This window comes from Thamnophis elegans, chromosome 1 (assembly GCF_009769535.1).
Source record: "Thamnophis elegans isolate rThaEle1 chromosome 1, rThaEle1.pri, whole genome shotgun sequence".
Classification (NCBI taxonomy): Eukaryota; Metazoa; Chordata; class Lepidosauria; order Squamata; family Colubridae; genus Thamnophis; species Thamnophis elegans.
This window is the reverse complement of record NC_045541.1, coordinates 32,207,608-32,226,151: the sequence shown is the minus strand read 5'-3', so window position 1 is coordinate 32,226,151 and position 18,544 is coordinate 32,207,608. Positions and strand designations below refer to the sequence as shown.

At 40.2% G+C, this 18,544-nt stretch overlaps 1 protein-coding gene across 4 annotated transcripts in view; it reads left to right on the top strand.

The window, feature by feature from the left end:
• The window catches only part of TANK (TRAF family member associated NFKB activator), a 35,252-nt gene extending 32,760 nt beyond the window's left edge, over positions 1-2,492 (top strand). For all 4 annotated transcript variants that reach the window (XM_032211334.1, XM_032211342.1, XM_032211318.1 and 1 more), the window contains one exon: positions 2,132-2,492. In XM_032211334.1, coding sequence (XP_032067225.1) covers positions 2,132-2,308 — 177 coding nt within the window. In that variant the 3' untranslated portion in view covers positions 2,309-2,492. The remainder of the gene's footprint in view (positions 1-2,131) is intronic.
• Positions 2,493-18,544: the final 16,052 nt, after the last annotated feature.

The window sequence follows — 18,544 nt, the reverse complement described above, 5'->3', positions numbered from 1 at the left end:
ATGCCACACCTATTTAGCATATGCTTAGATGTCTACCATTTAGAAATATATATCCCAGTACTTACACAATTACATGGTGGTTAACCATCTGTATGAGCCACTCAGGCGGCCACTCAATTTCTCTAACTAAAAGCTACACTAGCAAGGAGCATGCATAAAGTAGGATGCAGCAATTAAAATGCTAATTTGTTTATTTTAACCAATGGGCTGCAAGTTAAGGTCACCTTTGTTTATCGTTAATTCTCTTTGGATTCTGGTTTGCAACTGAAATAAACACATTAAGTAAAGTTTTTCCTTTTAACATGAAGTGGTACCTAGTAGTTGCTGAATTTTAATTGTTTTTTTTAGTGTTTCAAACGTATGCATGTTGAAATTATGGAAATAGAAAATATGTATTTCATTATTCACTTAAAAGGCAACTAATTAATTGCAATATTAAAATTATTGCAAACATTCATAACAACATAACATAAAAAGGACACCATCAGCAGCAATCCAAAATAAAACCTACCCAGCTATCTTAATTTCTTCTATAGTGCAAATTTAATCCAAAGAAAAACATTTCTAATGTTATTTTCATTAGATCATGGGTGTCAAACTCTATCATGTCACGTGACATATCGTGACATATCACAATGTTTTTTGCCTTCGCAGAGCCGGGGGTGGGCGTGGCCTGCGCATGACGCATTCAGCCCACGGGCCACCAGTTTGACAGGCCTGTATTAGATGTTAAGTGAAGTTGTTAACTTAAGGGGAGATTTTAAGAGAATTTTAGATGACTAGTCAAAAGTAAGTGTTATTGTATTCAATGAAACTTATTCCTAAATAAATAAAACTGCATGTTAAATGGGATTGCAACACAAAACTCAGTTGAAGGTTTTACAGCTTGTTTTTTATTATGGTTTGTTAAACAAGCTACAGTGACCTACTCTGTACAGAATACTAAGCCATCACGGATGAATTCACACATACCCAAAAACCAAACACATCACATTATGTCTTAGTGTCAAGTGTTAACCAGGCCAGTAAACAAAAATTCTCAAGAGAAGAGTTGGTGTTTATATGATCAAATATTACCAAAAAAGCATGAAATGCTTCCTGTTACAGTTATTAAAACTGCCAGTTTAAATGAAGGTGGAGTTGCAAAGAAGTAATTAAAAGCACACTTCCATAGTGATACTTAAAACACGCATCAATGCTGAGACAGGTTTCCAAAGCAATTTACACCAACAAAAAAGTAGTGTTTGTTAGAACTTGATGTAATTATATCTAATTAGCCTGGAAGGATTGATGACTGACCACAGTACAAGATGTACAAGATAAATCTGTAAAGGCCCTGTGACAAATCTTAAATATTGTTTAAACAAAGCACTAACTCTAAGAGAAACAGTAGCTGCTTCTCTGTTCCCCATCCCTTTTAAATTAACTACTTTATTTCAAAATTCACACATCAATAATATGGTTAGGAGTAGATATATACATATTTTGTATATTGTATTTAAATATCAAAGAAAACATGTAGATTCAAATGGCATGTTCTTACATAATAAAATAACATAGAAACTTCTAGAAATATATCCTGGGTTTTGTGCCCTTGTCATTTTGTTATTGCATAATCACAGTTTCAAAATACATATTATCTTTAAAAAGAACCCAGTCTTGAAACACCGAATGTATATTTGCTTACCAAAATTATTCTGGCTTGTGTGTCATAATCAATGAACTCCTTATTTAAGACTTCAATATTCATGTATTTTGATTGTTTTAAAAATATGAAGTGCTGGTGATCAAAATTCTTACATAATATGAATTCCAGTGCCTTAGCATTATAGTTATAGAAGTAAAATATAATGGCTATATTTATCATGCTAGAACTGCTGACCAAATGTGCTAGTTAATGGTAATCAGTTCTAAAATTAAAAAGAAATATTTTACATGCTTCAGGCTTTAGACCAGGGTTTCTCAACCATAGCATTTAAAACTATGTAGATTGCTTTAGAGAAAATCCAAGCTTATTCTTTAGTAAAATGCTACATATTTAAGGAAACTAACTAGCACTAAACACCTGTCAGTGAGAACGCAACATTGATTATACAGAAAGCATTCATTCCTTTTCCCCCTTTTCTTACAGCCTCCGTGGAAATCTTACTGCACTCAAGACACTGACTTACTGGCACTTGCTTCTGAAGACTCGGAACTCAGACAGTCAGGAATATGTGAATTCTGTCAGAAAGTCTTCCCACCATCTCTTACATCCAGGGAGGATTTTCTGAGGCATCTGAATTCACATTTCAACTTGAAGTCTTAGCATCACTGGAAAACAGACAAGTTTTATTTAATTTAATTGTGGATGCTGTCTTTGATCTTGGTCCCAACAGATATAAAAATTTGAGAATATAAGGTGGCATTTATAACAATCTGTTGCGTTCATGCCCAACATTAATATAATTAAAATCAGATACAAAGCCCTAAAATAAACATATTGAAACTCCTTTTGAATCAACATGTCTTGAGTTAAAACTTGTAGTTGCAGAGGGATGATCCAGTCCGATATGTAACAAACAAAAATTGGGATCGTATTTTGTATATAGAACTGATAAGTGTGTATCATTGTTTATATTTCTAAATAACATTTATTTATTAGTATACAATTTTTAACATTTGGCATACCAGTTAAGAAGTACATGAAAATAAGTGCTATGCATATTAGTTCTTGCAAGTACACATTGACCCTTATATTAGGCATTTAACTATGAACAATTTATGAAAGTGAACTTCTGGCTTATGTTATCCCTTTTGTAATAAACCAATGACCCACATGTTTTACCAGCTTATAAGTGATATATTAATGTCAAAATAAACCATCAATGCATTTATATATAAGTACACTTCAGTGGTGGGTTCCTACCAATTCGGCCCAGTTCAGCTGAACCAGTAGTGATTTGACAGTCTGAGTGGCTGGAACTGGCAGTGGCCCAGGCCTGCCACACCCCTGAACTGGTTCTAATTTTTATTGTACTGTGCACATGTGCACAGCGCGCACCAAGCGCGTGCATGCAAAGCACCCACAAGCAAAACGACTGCCGGAACCCACACCTGATATGAATGGAGTATGTATGCAGGTACAAATGCTTTATTCTATGGCCCTATATCTATTTTATTCCTATTCACATACAAAAAAGATCTTTAGAACAGAACTTTGTAATGTAGTTGACTTGGTAATAGAAAGTGACAATCGGCTACTATTTAAATACAGCAAATATTCTTACCTCTACTACAGTAAGACTAGAAGTTGGACTTCCCATACTTTAAAAAATAACCCTGCTATTCAAAGTCACTGTGGCATGATCAATTTGGGCTGAGATTTAGGGTTTAGCTTCTTACATCTAACTTTGAACAGAATCACGGTCTTCCATGAAGAAGGCAATGGCTATGTTGCAACAGCCTTATCCTGCAATTAATGTCCTGCTATGTGCTTAACTAAAGTCATTGAAGGCAAAGGATTCTGTCATCTGCAATTCTGTCTATTGCATACAAGGAATTTATAGCCAATGTGTGGGCTGTCCTCCATAAAAAATAAAAATATCCAGCACTTTGCTGACTTTGTTCAGACCGAGAGGTGAGGCAGAGCAGGTCAAGCCTGGTTTGAACTTGGGTAGGGGACGTGCAGCCATATCAATGAAATAACTAGGAATCCAGCTCAACTCCACAGGCTTTTTTCTTTTTTCTAATTAAATGGCACTCAGATATTAAATATACAGGAAAAAAATTTATTTCCTTGGTAAGTGAAATCACATTTTGCACACAGCATCACTGAGATTCAGTCCCATCACTCCCAGAGCTGGAGACATGGAGAATCATTACAGACAACCCAGATAATATTGAGCAAAAGGGTAATCCTCAACTTACGATCACAATTGAGCCCAACATTTATGTTGCTAAGAGACATTTGTTCAGTGAATTTTGTCCTGTTTTACTACTTTTCTTGCCATAGTTGTTAAGTGAATCACTGGTTAAGCTAGTAAAATGGTTGCTAAGTGAATCTGTCTTCCCCATTGACTTTGCTTATCAGAAGGTGATCACATGATCCTGGGACATCAGGAGTCACTTGCCAAGCACCTGAATTTTGATCACATGCAACAATCGCAAGGGTGGAAAAAGATCATACGTCACTTTTTTCGGTGCCACTGTAACTTTGAACAGAATTATTGTAAGCCAAGGACCACTTACATCTGATTCTGTATAAGACCCCTTATATAGAAGCACATACATAGAATCAATTGTTCAAGCTTAGGAGAGGTGAACCAAAATTCATTTCTCCTCTAATTGATTCCTCTTGCTACATTGTTCATAATGAAAGTTCCTAATAGTCTAGTCTAGTAGTTTTTCTTAATCTCAGCAACTTCAAAAAAAATATCATTTGGGGTATTCTGGGAGTTGAAGTCCACATCTTAAAGTTACTAAGGTTGAGAAACACTAGTGTAGTCAGTCCTCAGTTTATAAGTTTCCTTGTAAACTAAGGACTGACTAGGCCAGTGATTCCAGCCTAGGTTATTTTCTTCTTTCTCTAAACTGACTGGTATTATGACGAATCCTGAAACTGGAAACAAGAAAAAAACCAAGGAATTATATGAAGGCCTAATCTAATCATTGTGGGATATGATAGATGAAGTTTGAAAGTTCTAGATCAGCAGCCCCCAACCTTTTGGGCCCCAGGGACTGGTTCCGTGGAGAAAGTGTTTTCCGCAGACTGGAGAGGACATGGTTTTGCATGCTGCCTGCATCCCACAGATGGGGCTTCACTTGTTTGCGGTTGCAGGCATGCTGCGGACCAGTGCCGGTCCATGGACTGGGGGTTGGGGATCCAGTTCTAGATGTTGAACTACAACCTCCAAAAGTTCCAGGCCAGCGTGACCAACAGTGAAGGATCCAGTTATGGATCAGCAACATCTGAGATTCCCTACTTCTGAATTAAGAGGAAACTCTACTTTAGTAGTAGAGTCACAAAGATCTGTGGCCAAGTCCACAATCTCCAGTTTAAAACAAGATTAGTCATTTATATTGAACTTATTACAGTAATCCATTTTACCTACTACAGTGTAGTATTTTTCAGGAAGCTCTACAAAACGTATAAATGGAGCCTATTGAATTTTTATTCCAGATGTAAGAATTTGTACAGTGATAAGTTTTAATACAGTGTCGATATATGCAATTAAAGGTTCTTTTTTTTTACTTTCTCAAAATGTCTTGTGCAGTAGAAATATGACATGTCCATGTTATAACTGGGCTGGGGGAGTGATGCCTTGCACGATTTGTTACTCATTTGGTCATGCAAACATCTTTTACAATTTTGGTTACAACCTCTAGGTCTAGGATATCCTTGACAAGCTGTTAAAACCTGTGTGCTAAAATAAATATTCTACAGATTTTACTTGTAGCATGCTCCAGAATATTTTTGATTTTTCAAACTTTTTGCAAATGTATATATGATAGGAACAGAGAGATCTCTTCAGCCCTGCCTGTTTATGCTGCTTTGGAGGATGAATTTGGGAAAGAAAAGTCATAGCATGGTTTGAAAATAGCATCTGATCCTAAAATTATAGGTATATAACAGGAATATATATGTTTAATGTAATGTATTTATGTTCTGTAATCCTTCAATCTACAGAATGCTGTGTTAACAAAAACAATCAAACTAGACAACTGAAAAATGAGAGGAAGCTGCTAATTTGTTGAAAGGGACTTCTAGAATATAAATTGAGAGCAAACCCCATTCCCTACTTGCACTGATGATGTTACCTAGTTTGGGTAAGCAACAAAACAACGAAGCTCAGAGTCCACTAAGGACCTTCATTTCAACCCTGGGCTACATTGTCCTTTATCAAAAGGGACCTCTAGTTTGCACAAGTAAACACAAGGGATCCCTCCAAGGGATATTGCACCCATTATATCTGATTTTGGGAATTGTAGAAAGATAGCCCAATCATTACATTACAACCTTATTAAGGTGGAGAGCTACTTGTTGCACTGCCAACATTATACTACAAGAATAATTCACCTGTCTAGAAAAAACTGCTTATCCAATCCACCAGATTTTATTTGTATGTCGCCCTAAATTTGTTTTTTTATGAAACAGAAAATACAAGAATCCAATCTTCAAAATGAGCTATAGATTAAATACAAGATGTTCCCCCCCCCCAGCAATTTCCAGCCAAGATGAGTGATGGTACAGTACACAGACAGTAAGCACAGTGCTCTCTGACAATAACTTTGTTCCTTAAAGGGTAAAGAAATCCTGTTGTAGAATTCTTGCAGATAAGGCAGTCAGCAATGATTTTCGGCCTGTGGAGCACCACCTAGGCAAAGTCAAAGAGTATATTATATATTAACCTCTCAGTATGGCCCATCCTTACATGGAGGCCATTGTCTTGAAAGCAAAATTCTGCAAGGCCTGCTTAACAGGATGCCACTGTATAGATACCCTGATTTTACCACTGCAGAAAGCAACTACTTGTAAGCAAAAAAAAATAAAATAATCATATCGGGATTTGGGAGTATATGGCATTTGCCCTCCCGGATTACGCTGTGATATTTAGCTAGGAGTGGGTAGAAAACAATAAAGAATAAACGTGTTCCTCTTAGAGTTGGGGGGAGGGAGCAGCCATCCCCGTCCGTTACCCAAGGAACCTCAGGCAATAAAATGGAATAAACGCGACCTTAGCTCAGCAAAAATGACTGGATTCAACAGAGGCCCGGGTTGTTTTTAACGCGCAGTAATGGAAGGAAGCAGAAGTTGAAGAAAAATGAGAAGTCCCTCCTATTATTACCCCACCTCGGATAGCGCTATTGCCATCCTCTCCCTCCCGTAATGCATATATGATGTACGGAAGGGCCCGTTTTCCACGCTCCGACAGGCGGGCGAGCGGGGGGGGGGGGCAACTTCCAACAAAACGCAGCAACCGGAGAAAAGCACCGAGGGGCGAGGACGCTCGTCCGGGGACAGCCACGTGCGAGCTCTCTCCCAGCTACCTCGCCAGCTGCTTCTTTGCCATGCCGTTTCCCGTAATTAGGCTGTCACCGCTCGTTAGAGGCGAGCGGGAAACGCTCCTGTGACAGATTCCACTAGTTCATCGAGGGGGTGCGATTTTCGAAGGGAAATTTAGTCTATTAATTTGAGGTCTCCAGCTCTGTCCTTTTCTGGAGGTTCCCTCCGCAGTTTGTTTATCTCCACACTCAGCTAGACTTCCTTTTCCCTTCGCCTTCCAGCCCGCCAAGAAGCGCCAGATCTGAGTCAATCCACCATTGCAGTTTGGCCCGGGCCGCGGGGCCTCCCTTGCAACGACCTGCCGTGAGCTGAAGGGGGCGTGCTGGAACTGCCACCCCCACCGAGCCCGGGGAATGCTCGCTAGGGGGAAGCGCTTCCTTTCGCCCGCGGCGGAGCTCTGGCGTTCTCTCCTCTCTCCTCTCCCCCGCCACCCCATTGACTAACCCACCTATTTGTCGGAAGCTTTGGTAGGCTCGCACCCCCCCCCTCTCCCCAATCTTCCTCCCTTTGCAATTCATGCAAGGTTAACTCAACAGAGAAGACTCAATCCAAATGGCAACTGGCATTGCATTTATTAAAGAAAAAAGAAAAAAAAGGAAATCTGAAGGAAAAGAGGGAGCGTGGGGTGGGGGTGGGGGGGCATCAGAAACGGGAGAAAGAAAAGAGAAAAAGCAGCAGGCTGATTACGAGGTGTCAAAACTGCCAGGAGCAAGAAGGTGATAGCAATCAGGGGTGAGAAGAGTGCGCCATTCGTGCGGGGCAGCTAATTATCCGTCTCATTTGAGGCAGCAGCGTTCGAAGCAGCAGCGTTCGCCTGCTGAACGGTGACAGATTGGCGCGGAGGAGAGGGGAGGTGTTAAAACAATGGAGCCGGGCTCGGGAGCGCTGCTGCATGCTAATCAGCCGGGCCTCCTTCCTTGCTTCCTTCCTTCCCTCTTCCTTTTCGCTCGGCTCGACGCGATCCCGCCTTCCCTACTACTCCTGCGCCGGAGAGTGAAGCTTCATCGCCGACGCTTTCCGCGCTCAGGCGCATCCCTCACAGATGCCCACGCTCGCTTCCACGAATGGGGGACACGGTCCTCGCTTCTCCAAAAAACCCATTTGGGGGAAGGGGATCCCCCGTTGCCTTTAACCCAGCCGTCGCCACCAGCGTCCCTAATTACGCGAAGGGGAGGGGGCGAGAAGGGCCGGGAGGGGGAGGAAGAGCGAGGGTTTAATGGCTTGGGTGATCTTCCACAGGCCAATTAGGCCGACTTTCAACCGGCTGGCGCCCCGTTATTTACTGAGCACGCTATTTAACTAGGGAAAGAAGCAAGGCTGGTTGAGGTCCTCGCGTGCGGCCGAGTTAAGAATTCCTGCTTGTTTTGAACCTTTTTCTGATGAGGCGATTGCGACGTGGCTAAATCAACAGCTGGGCCTATTGGGTGGGGACTCGTCCCCACGGGCAAGATGCACCTTTTGATGCAAGCAGTTTTGGACGAACTGGTTATTAAGATGTTATTATCTGCCTTTGAACTTCATTTGGGATGGAGTAATTTCTTTGAAAGCTCTCATAGAAAACCTGGCTTTGAAGAGCGACCTGTGTGTTTTTTAAACAAGTAAAACTCAACTTGGCTCGCTTCCAAATAAAACATTCATAGAATTGATTTTACTAATGAATTATTTGTTTCTGTCCTGGTTTGCATTCAGCAGGTCCCTGGCGTTTCTCAAACCATCTTAAATAATCCAGTTTGGAGTAAAATAAAAACACAAATGGCCAACTTAAATCAATTCAAAATCCAAGAAACCACTACTGTTTCCCACACTAAAATTAACAGTACAAATCCTATTCAATTGGATTTACTTCTGAATCAATTGCCTAAACTAGTACTGTAAGTATGAACCTTTGCTCCAGACCATGACAGAAATGCCTTTGTGAAAATGAAATCTAATTTAGCAGATAGCATCACACTTTCTTTTCTTGTGAATGTTTGGGAACAAATTCTTTCTTCAGGAACCAATTCTTGATATAGATGTTTCTCTTCAAATTATTGATTGCAGGTTACAATACATTGACCCTATGATTTGAGTGTTTAGCCTGAGTCCTAAAGTAACCATATTTTGTCCTATGCTGATATATGAATCCAACTAAATTAAGAAGACACAGTGGCCTAGCTTCTGGGAACCTAGCAGTTCGAAAGCATGTAAAAATGCAAGTAGAAAATAGGGACCACCTTGATGGGAAGGCCACATGACCATGGACAGCGCTGGCTTTTTGGCTTTGAAACAGATTAGCACCGCCCCCTAGAGTTGGGAACGACTAGCATTTTTTTCTTTTATAATTTACCTTTATAAATTATGATGGAATACATCGGTTTTAACTTTTCCCCATTAGCATTATTGCTTATAACATTATTAGCATTTGTCTCTACTGTATCTTATTTCAGCTTTAGAAACTATTTCTACTGATCTGAGTTTGACAACAAAGAGCCAGTGGCTTAAAAAAACTAACCCTTGTGCCAATAAAACAAGCTGCTACAATAGAATTCACCAGATTGTATCTTCTATTTTGTGTTGATACAGGTAGCCCTTATAACCATTCATTTAGTCACCATTTGAAATTACCATGGCACTGAAAAAGTGACTTATGACCATTTTTCACATGACCAATGCAGCATCCCCATGATCATGTGATTAAAATTTGAATGCTTGGCAACTGGCATGTGTTTATAACAGTTGCAGTGTCCCAGGGTCATGTGATCACTTTTTGCAATCTGGTAAGCAATGGGGAAACCAAATTCACTTACCTGTCTTATTAACTTAACTGCAGTGATTCACTTAATAACTGTGGCAAGAAAGATTATAAAATGGGGCAAAACTCACTTAAGGACAGTCTTGCTTAATAATGGAAATTATGAGCTCAATTGTGGTCATAAGATGAGGACTACCTGTTGTACCTAGTTATTCAAATCTACAATTGTCATGCTATCTGAAGTTCTAACTTTTTTAGGCCAGTGACATGAGTAAAGCATTCTCCCTGTCACATAGGGGGAAAGCTGACCACATCTTTCTAAATGACACCCCTTTCCTAAAAAGGCTAGTGAAGCTCTATGGAATGAGGTACACTTTGTTGTGTGTACATCATTCCATAGAACAGGAAAAACTAGTTGCTTTCTAGAGAATAAGATTGTCCACATTCTGACAGAGATCAGCATTATACCATCAAACGAAAACATTGGAAGTGCCTAGCATATTCTGGTGCTGATGGAAAACTATAAGGAAAGATGGCAATCTGTAGACCACAGACTGGTTTTGACAACATTCTGAATTAAATTGACCTTGCACATTTTGTGGTTGAGTGTGTTGCACAAACTCAACAAAAGGATTGTGTCTGTGGCAGTGGTATGATTTCTCTGCATTGAGAACTACAAGGCCATGGCTACTTTCAGTGTAGTTTGGAATTTCAAACCACACATAATTGCCCATATCGGAAGTGCAATAGGTGTTTTGCATACTGAAAGTGCAGCATTCCCAGAACCTTTCCAAAAAATCATCAACATCATCTCAGTTCACAATATACATGATATGTGTATGTATGTATGTATGTATGTATGTATATGTGTGTGTGTGTGTGTGTATATATATATATATATATATATATATATATATATATATATATATATATATATATATATATATATATATATATATATATATATATCGCATGTTTTCCTGAAAATAAGACAGGGTCTTATTTTCTTTTAACCCCCGAAATAAGTGCTTGGCCTTATTTTCGGGGAGGTCTTATTATTTTTGAGGTGCAGGAGGCGGTGAGCGTGGTCACCTCATGGCTGCTGCTGTTTTGCAGTATTTTTGGGCTTATTTTCGGGGAAGGACTTATTTTAGCGCATGCGCTCAAGAGCCAGATTGGGATTTTTATCCAGGGAGGTCTTGTTTTGGGGGAAACAGGGTATACTAACCAATCTAGACTCTTGAAAAAGATCTGGCAGTAAAAAGTTTTTTAAAAATCCACTATTTAGGGCGACATACAAATAAAATCTGGTGGATTGGATAAGCAGTTTTTTCTAGACAGGTGAATTATTCTTGTAGTATAATGTTGGCAGTGCAACAAGTAGCTCTCTACCTTAATGAGTTGACTATGAGTTGGTTGACTATGAACACAGCAATAATAGTAATTTGAACAACAGCTAAGTATGGTTACATCTGGTTAATATCTGAATAGAAAACCAATAAGACATGCCATGATTCTGAACTAAACTGAGAAGTTAAAAATGTTGGATTTGCTGAGAGTACAAAAATACAAATTGGAAAATTAAATGATAGAAGAATAGGGCAGACATTTTATATTAGTTCTAGGAAAAATGGAATGAAGATGCCCAGGTTATCATTCCAGTTCCAAGGAAATATTACGTTTAAATCAGCAATGGCATTTTCAGGTGCTACGCAAGCTTACAGGTCATATTGGAAGACGCATTACCTTAAACAGAGCTATCTCCAGACACAGGACAATGAGCTCACACAATACTATTTGGTAGGCTAAAATATGGTTGGTTACTTCATGGTTCAGTGGCTGTGTTCTTACTACAAACCGAGCCACCAACTGGTAACATACATTTTAAACCTAGCAAAGTGTGCATTGCTGGAACCCAGAAAAAAAGGAAAAATGAATATTCCTAGAAAATGCAGTCAGGCTTATTAAGAGAATTTCAAGAACATGGAGAACACTATTAAATTAACAAGGATAAACATGTAATATATCTAGTATGTGAACTCTACCTATCATTTATGGCTCAATGGTTCATCCAAATCCAGGCAGTTAGGCTAATTTAGTCAACTATGTTTCAACTGAGTTATTATACAGTACAAAAACAGCTGGAGGATGCCACTCCACCGTCACAAACGCCTAGTTCCAAGTGTCAGAAAAGGGTAGCAAACAGTTATATGATCTGTCATTATTCAGTTTTAAATGCCAAAGAAAGAAAAGGCTTGTAAAATTTTCTGCCAAAATAATTTGATAGGTTTTGGCTCCTGTACCTTGGATTAGGTTGGGGTGGGGTTTGCAGTACCTCCAGATCAAGCACCAAAATGTCTTCCACTGATAAATCCCTCAATTCAGAATAGATCTCTAATCCCAAAGCTCAGAATTGCAGCCTAATATGACAGAGGACTCCGATAAACCCCCAGAACAATGAAAAGACAACACAGTGGCAATCTAGCTGAGAACCAAACCTTGTGGGAATGGTACAGTTACCATGCTTGCACTAGCACCCCACTTCTCCAAAGCAGTTCCTCCTTCAACCCCTGGTCTCACCTTCAAGGCTTGGACTCTATCCCTGCATACCACTTCTTCCTGATGTTTTAGCATTTATTTAAAAAAAGAAAGAAAGCCATATCCTTCCTCCATGGCAACTGGAAGCACCCGGTGCCTTTTACTCATCTTGCGAGGCAGAGGAATGAGCGTTGGATTGTTTACTGTCAAATCCTTCTCAGTTTCCATTCCATCCTGCCCCTAAAGATTTTGATTACTATACACTTCTCTTTTAACATTAAAATATTATTTATTACAGACTTACACAAGCGGCACGGCTGTTTTTAATGTGAGGAGAACAACATATTGAGGCATGCTGGAGAAGGCTCCCCATTAATAGTCAGGGAGCGAAGCGCTGGAGAGCCACGCGTTCCCCGGGATAATTCAAAAGGGAAGCCCGCCAAACCAACGCCCTTGGGGAAGCGAAGCGGCGAGGCTCGGCCCGGCCTGCCTACATTGACGCAACCGGCGAAGCCCCCTTCAAAACAAGACCCACGGGAGTTTGGGGAAGATCGTGGGCATTTCCCTCCCTTTAAAAAAAATCGCACACCTTCCTTGGTTTGAGTTCTGGTTCTGTTCATTCTACCCTGGGCCCCGCGAGTGTTAAAAACCGAAGGGATCCCGTTGCTTTAGTATCGTCGGTGGATTATTTTTCCTGGAGGTCCTCAGTCTTTTACTTGAGGAAAAATACTTTCGCGCTCAAGCCTTTTGCCAGAAGGCTGCAAAAAACAGGGTGGGGGCGGGGGGAAAGCCAGGGAAGCGGCTGGTCTCTTGGACGCTTTGTCGAAAAGAGAGAGGTCCTCGGGGTTGTTCCCGAGTCACTCGGTCCTGGTTCTGCTGGGCGGATAGAAGGGAGACTTGACGCATTTTACTCTGGTGCGGTTCCCCGACTAGATGGCTCTGGATATCGCTGTTGTTGGTGCCTCTGGATCATCTGTCCACGGCTTTTCTGAGATCCCACCAGATTATGCTCCGGGGAGAGGGGGAGAGAGAGAGAGAGGATGGATGGATGGATGGATGGATGGATGGATGGATGGATGGATGGATGGATGGAGAGATAGATGAAGATAGATAGGTAGATAGATATAAAGAGAGAGAGAGAGAGAGAGAGAGAGAGAGAGAGAGAGAGAGATGGATGGGCGGGCAGACAGACAGACAGACAGACAGATAACCAAGCGAGGGATGTTACTGTTTCCTCGCTTAGAGTACTTAGGCCTGGTGAAGCGCACGGAAAAACAGCGTGTTTAAACTGCAGTGCAATTAACCTCGAAACGAAGTGATTCGGAACGTGTTTCCAGACGGGGTCCGGAGAGGGAATTCCATCAAACGCTTTCTGTATGTGTCCGAAAGTGATGTCACTCAGGAGAGCTGATGAAATGAACTATTACAGTCCACGAGATCTGATGCTGAGAAATAGTTTGATTCTGAAAGTCCTATTGGACTCTTTGGAGATATTTTCATTAAGCCTAGGGGTCATTTGCTTCTCTATGAAGCGGGAAAGAGGTGGAATAAGAAAGAGCAGCCTTACCTTCCATTTATCAATTGGACAAAATGAAAAATGGAGGTGGTGTTTTATTTCCCCCTCCCAAATAAGTTTATCAGCGCTATTGTTTCTTTCTGATTTTATTTGCAGGTGCTAAAGCAAAGGACTGAGGAGATGGTTTTCCTGCATAGTGGGCTGAAGATAACTCAGGGATAGAGGCCAAGAAGGCAAGCAAATATTGAAAACCAAAATGTAAAATATTTATAGGGCTCCGCCAGAAAATTATCCAGCACTGTGGAACTTTGGTGAGCCTGTTGGTTTGGCATCTTTGCACACTCTTGCTTCAAAACCCCATTTTTTGTTAGCACAAAAGACTCCTGAAATGCGCAAGCTAAAAATACTGGGAGTAAACTCAGTGGGATTTACTTCTGCATCAAGCTATATACAATGACACTGCAAGACTATGGCAAAAGAAACCAAAGCATGCCACAGCAATTTCACACACAATGTGTACTTTTTGCTGAAGAAACGATTGTATTTAGGTAGAAGTATGCTGCATTGGATTTGTTGTTTGCAGGAATCACCAAATCCTTTGATACAGGTCCAGGCTGCACGTCAGCCTTCCAAGGCAGAAAACCTGATTGTGGGTTGTTGTAAATTTACTCAGAAGCAAAATACAGTTTTGGGCTGTTGTCAACCAGAAGCGAAAGAGACACATTTTAGAGGGGAATCATAACTGCTGAGTGGTAGATGGAAGGGCTTTACTTTATTTCAAGTCCTGCTTTTTTAATTGAACAGTAAAACCTTCCATCTACTACCCAGCAGTTATGATTTTCCCAAAAAATGTTTCTTTCACTTCTGGTTGACACAGTCCAAGACTGTATTTTGCTTCTGAGTAAGTTTAACATGGTCATAATGACTTTTTCTGCAATTCAAGGAATAAACTTGTCTTCCCAGCAAAATTACTATTAACAGTCTGACAAATAAGAGCCCAATGAATGAAACTTTTCACATAGAATGCATGGCAAACACAGTACACAATCTGCTCCTTGACCAATTGTAAATTGCTTAAAAATTACTACTCTGTTTTAGATACAATCCAGCCTCAGTTGCAATTTGGGTCCCTTTTTAAACTTAAATTCTGCCAGCTGAGTTAATGAGATACATAATATTCAAAAAGAGGTATTGTGTAAATTGAATGGCATCCAATATGTCATTAAATTGCATCCGCCATATCTGAAAATGTTTGAAATTAGTATTTTTCCCAATAACACACATAAAATTTAATCATTGCCACTATATATTTAAATATTGCACAAATGAAACAATGCCTCTTTTTTAAATTACATCCTTAAAATGCAGTAAAAAATTTTTTTTTAAGTTTGGGGGTTCCAAGAATACATACCAGCATAAAAGCATGCCCATAGTTGCCCTGCGTGGAACATTATTCCCATTTCACAGATAGGGAAAAACTCACTTGTCCGTAAAGAACAATTAGTACTATCTTAATGAGATTGAATAGAGAACTAGAAGGGAAACTCTCCCCAACATTTTGTGGATTAGGATTCTGGGTAGTTTTAAGTCGATAGCAAGGAGCAGTGCTTGGGGAGTGTCAAATACTTAACCTTTGAGTTGGAAGCAGCCTTTTAGTTGTCTAACTGATAAATGATCTCAGGTGTTACTGCTGGACTTAGCTATAACTAAAAACAACTGCTAATTAAAAATAAAAGTAATTGCTGGACTAAGGAGAAAACACTCCTAGTCCTATGAAGAGGCTGTCCTCTGCCTATAGCCATGTGGAGGAAACTGCCTATCTCTCTTGCCCAAAGTAGCTTCATCCTTCCAGCAGAAAATCACTGGACCCATTGTGGGGTTTCCCCCCACCTGATGAACTGTGATTTTCGCAGGTGGCACCACCCACCTTTCACTGAGGCAGCAATATAACCTACCTCCCCCCACCCTTGCAATCCACAAGAAAGGGCTAAAACTGAGAAAGGTGGTTCTACACAAGCCAAAGTCAATTGCCTCATTTCCTATTATAATGTGGACTTCAGAGCAGAGGGTCCAGATTGCTTAGTGAACAGTGAGCCTGTCTTTTCATCTCGTTGATTAAACTACTCAGGGAAGGTAGCTTCACACCCCTTTGGATTTTGAAAAGATTACTCAATCCATACATTGACTTGGGGACCCTTAAACTCAAACCACCTCCATGGATAATACTACCATGCAACACATTCCTGAATCCGTGACCTCTCCTGAATTGGTACAAACACCCTGAGGTAATGATTTGGCCTACTGTATTTTACCCAAGAGCTTTCCTCCACATCCAGTCTTTGAAAACACATAGGTGAGAAAACTACTTGTCTTTCAGTGCAGGATATTTTAAAAGGATCATATTTAAGAACATTTGAATGAAATATGAAGGATTTCACATCAAAGGATATGAAGGATATTTATAAAGCCAAGTACCCCTTTTGAATATTATATTAAAATTAAGCAACGGAGGGACTCGAAGGAGCCTAAGAGATAAACTTGTTATGCTCTTAAACAATAAGCGTAGATATTTCTGTGGAGTATTTCTGTTAAGGAAAAGGGAAGCCCCTGGAGATCAGTCTTTTTTTTTAATGAAAATTTTGGGAAAAAAAACTTTTACAAATATTTAATTCCCTCCCCCCACCCCCAAACCCCACCCAACCTCCCCCCCACCCGACTTCGCAGAACCAATACAGGGTATAAATCTTAAACATTCTAAAATAAACTTTAAAAAAGTTAATATCATCTTTCATTTGAGCTTTAACTCCTCCTTGCTAGGCTAGCTCTAAACAAATATCATTCCTTGTTTCTTTAGTCATAAGCTATCTGAAATTTCATAGTCCCATATTTATTTTGAGTATAGTCAATCCATCTTCTCCACTCCAGTTTATATCTCTCGTTTGAATGGTCCTTGAGATATGCAGATATCTCAGCTAGGTTTGTTACTTTCAATGTCCATTCTTGAATAGTAGGCAAGTCTTCCTTCTTCCAGTATTGCTCCACCAGCAGTCTTGCTGCGGTTATTAAGAGCAAAATCAGGTTAATCTCTACAACTGTACAATCAGTAATTATACCTAACAAAAATAACTGAGGGGTGAGATCAGCCTTAATGGCAAAGTCCTAGGGAGGGCACACCAGAACGCTGCAGCTCTTTTGCCCAAGAGAGTCTATTGGCACTTCTGGACATTAACCTCCACATTAAAGGGCAAGGGCAATGGCAATAAAAAGGGGAGCCCCCAGTCTTCTACTAGATGTGAAGCCTGCTTACATGCAGCAGCGAGGCATTTTCCTTGCTGCTTGGGTGGCACAGTGGTTAGAGTGCAGTATTACAGGCTACTTCTGCTGCCTGCAATTTGGGAGTTCAGATCTCACCAGGCTCAAGGTTGACTCAAGCCTTCTATCCTTCCGAGGTGGGTAAGAGCATCCAGATGCAATATGCTTACTCTGTAAACCGCTTAGAGAGGGCTGTAAAGCACTGTGAAGCATTATATAAGTCTAAGTGCTATTGCTATCCCCAAGGAAGCACTTGAAGCCATGTGGCCGCACCATTGTTGGCAAGTGGAAATGGGCACGTGGAAATGGGCTGTTGAGTTGAGTTGCTTGCTCTCCAGATGGGAGGAGCCGTCAGCCTGGGTTTTTTGGCTTCACTTAAGCATCTCACGCATGAATCCCCAGCTGCTGTGGAACACTTCCAGTCATTTTGCAAGTGGAGGGCTGCCCAATATTTTACTTTTCATCTCTTTGCAACCGGAAATACAATTTGGGGCTCTGGTTACAACACCTAGTTATTTTCTGAGTAACCAAGGAGTACTTAATAAAATAATAATAAAGCCACAATGGGCTTGGATATACAACTGATCAATCAAAATAAACACCTCTATAGTTTAGTGTGATGACTACATGCAAGGCTGTGAGATACAATGTTTGTATGTGTTTCTTTTCCTGTCTCTTCTAGGATTGAGTTTACACAATTTACAAACTCATAAGCCAAACCACAAAGGTGGTTTGCCTGTTGGCTCCTGTTTTTTTTTTTTAAATCTGCCACTAGGATCCAAATAGTTTGCCTGCCACAGACATAACAGATTGATATGATATCCTTATTACAGTATGAATACATGAATTTGCAGATACAATTATTAACATTGATCAATTATTCTAACCCATTTGGTAGGAAAGCTTGAGACAGCTGAAACAAGTAAACATGAAGAGCAAAGCTAGCTGTGGGCAAAAAAAGAACAAGCTTGCTTGTTGTTTGGCCTATTCTCTGAACCCAGCCAGTAATGTGTTTGGCTAAATGCATTGGATGAGGAACGCTGGTTATAACCATTCTTCTTTAGTGGATAGGTCATTTAGGAACTATTTGCAAATATGCAATAATATATCTTTAAATATCATTATCTGACCAATGCTTGCACTAACAACCAAATTTCTGCACCTGACAATAACACCCGAGGGAGTGATGAGACTAAGTTTGAGATTTCTCTCCTCCCCGTTCCATATACAGTAGATGGAGGAGGAAAGCTCATATGCTTTTTTCTTCTCCTACAAGCTAAACTCTGTAAAATCAAGCAAAATATATACTCTGGAAGGCAAAGATGTACCAGTTGCTAAGAAGGAACCCATATTGCTCTGCCCACAATGAGAGTAGCTTTCACCATAAGATCTCACTTCCTTT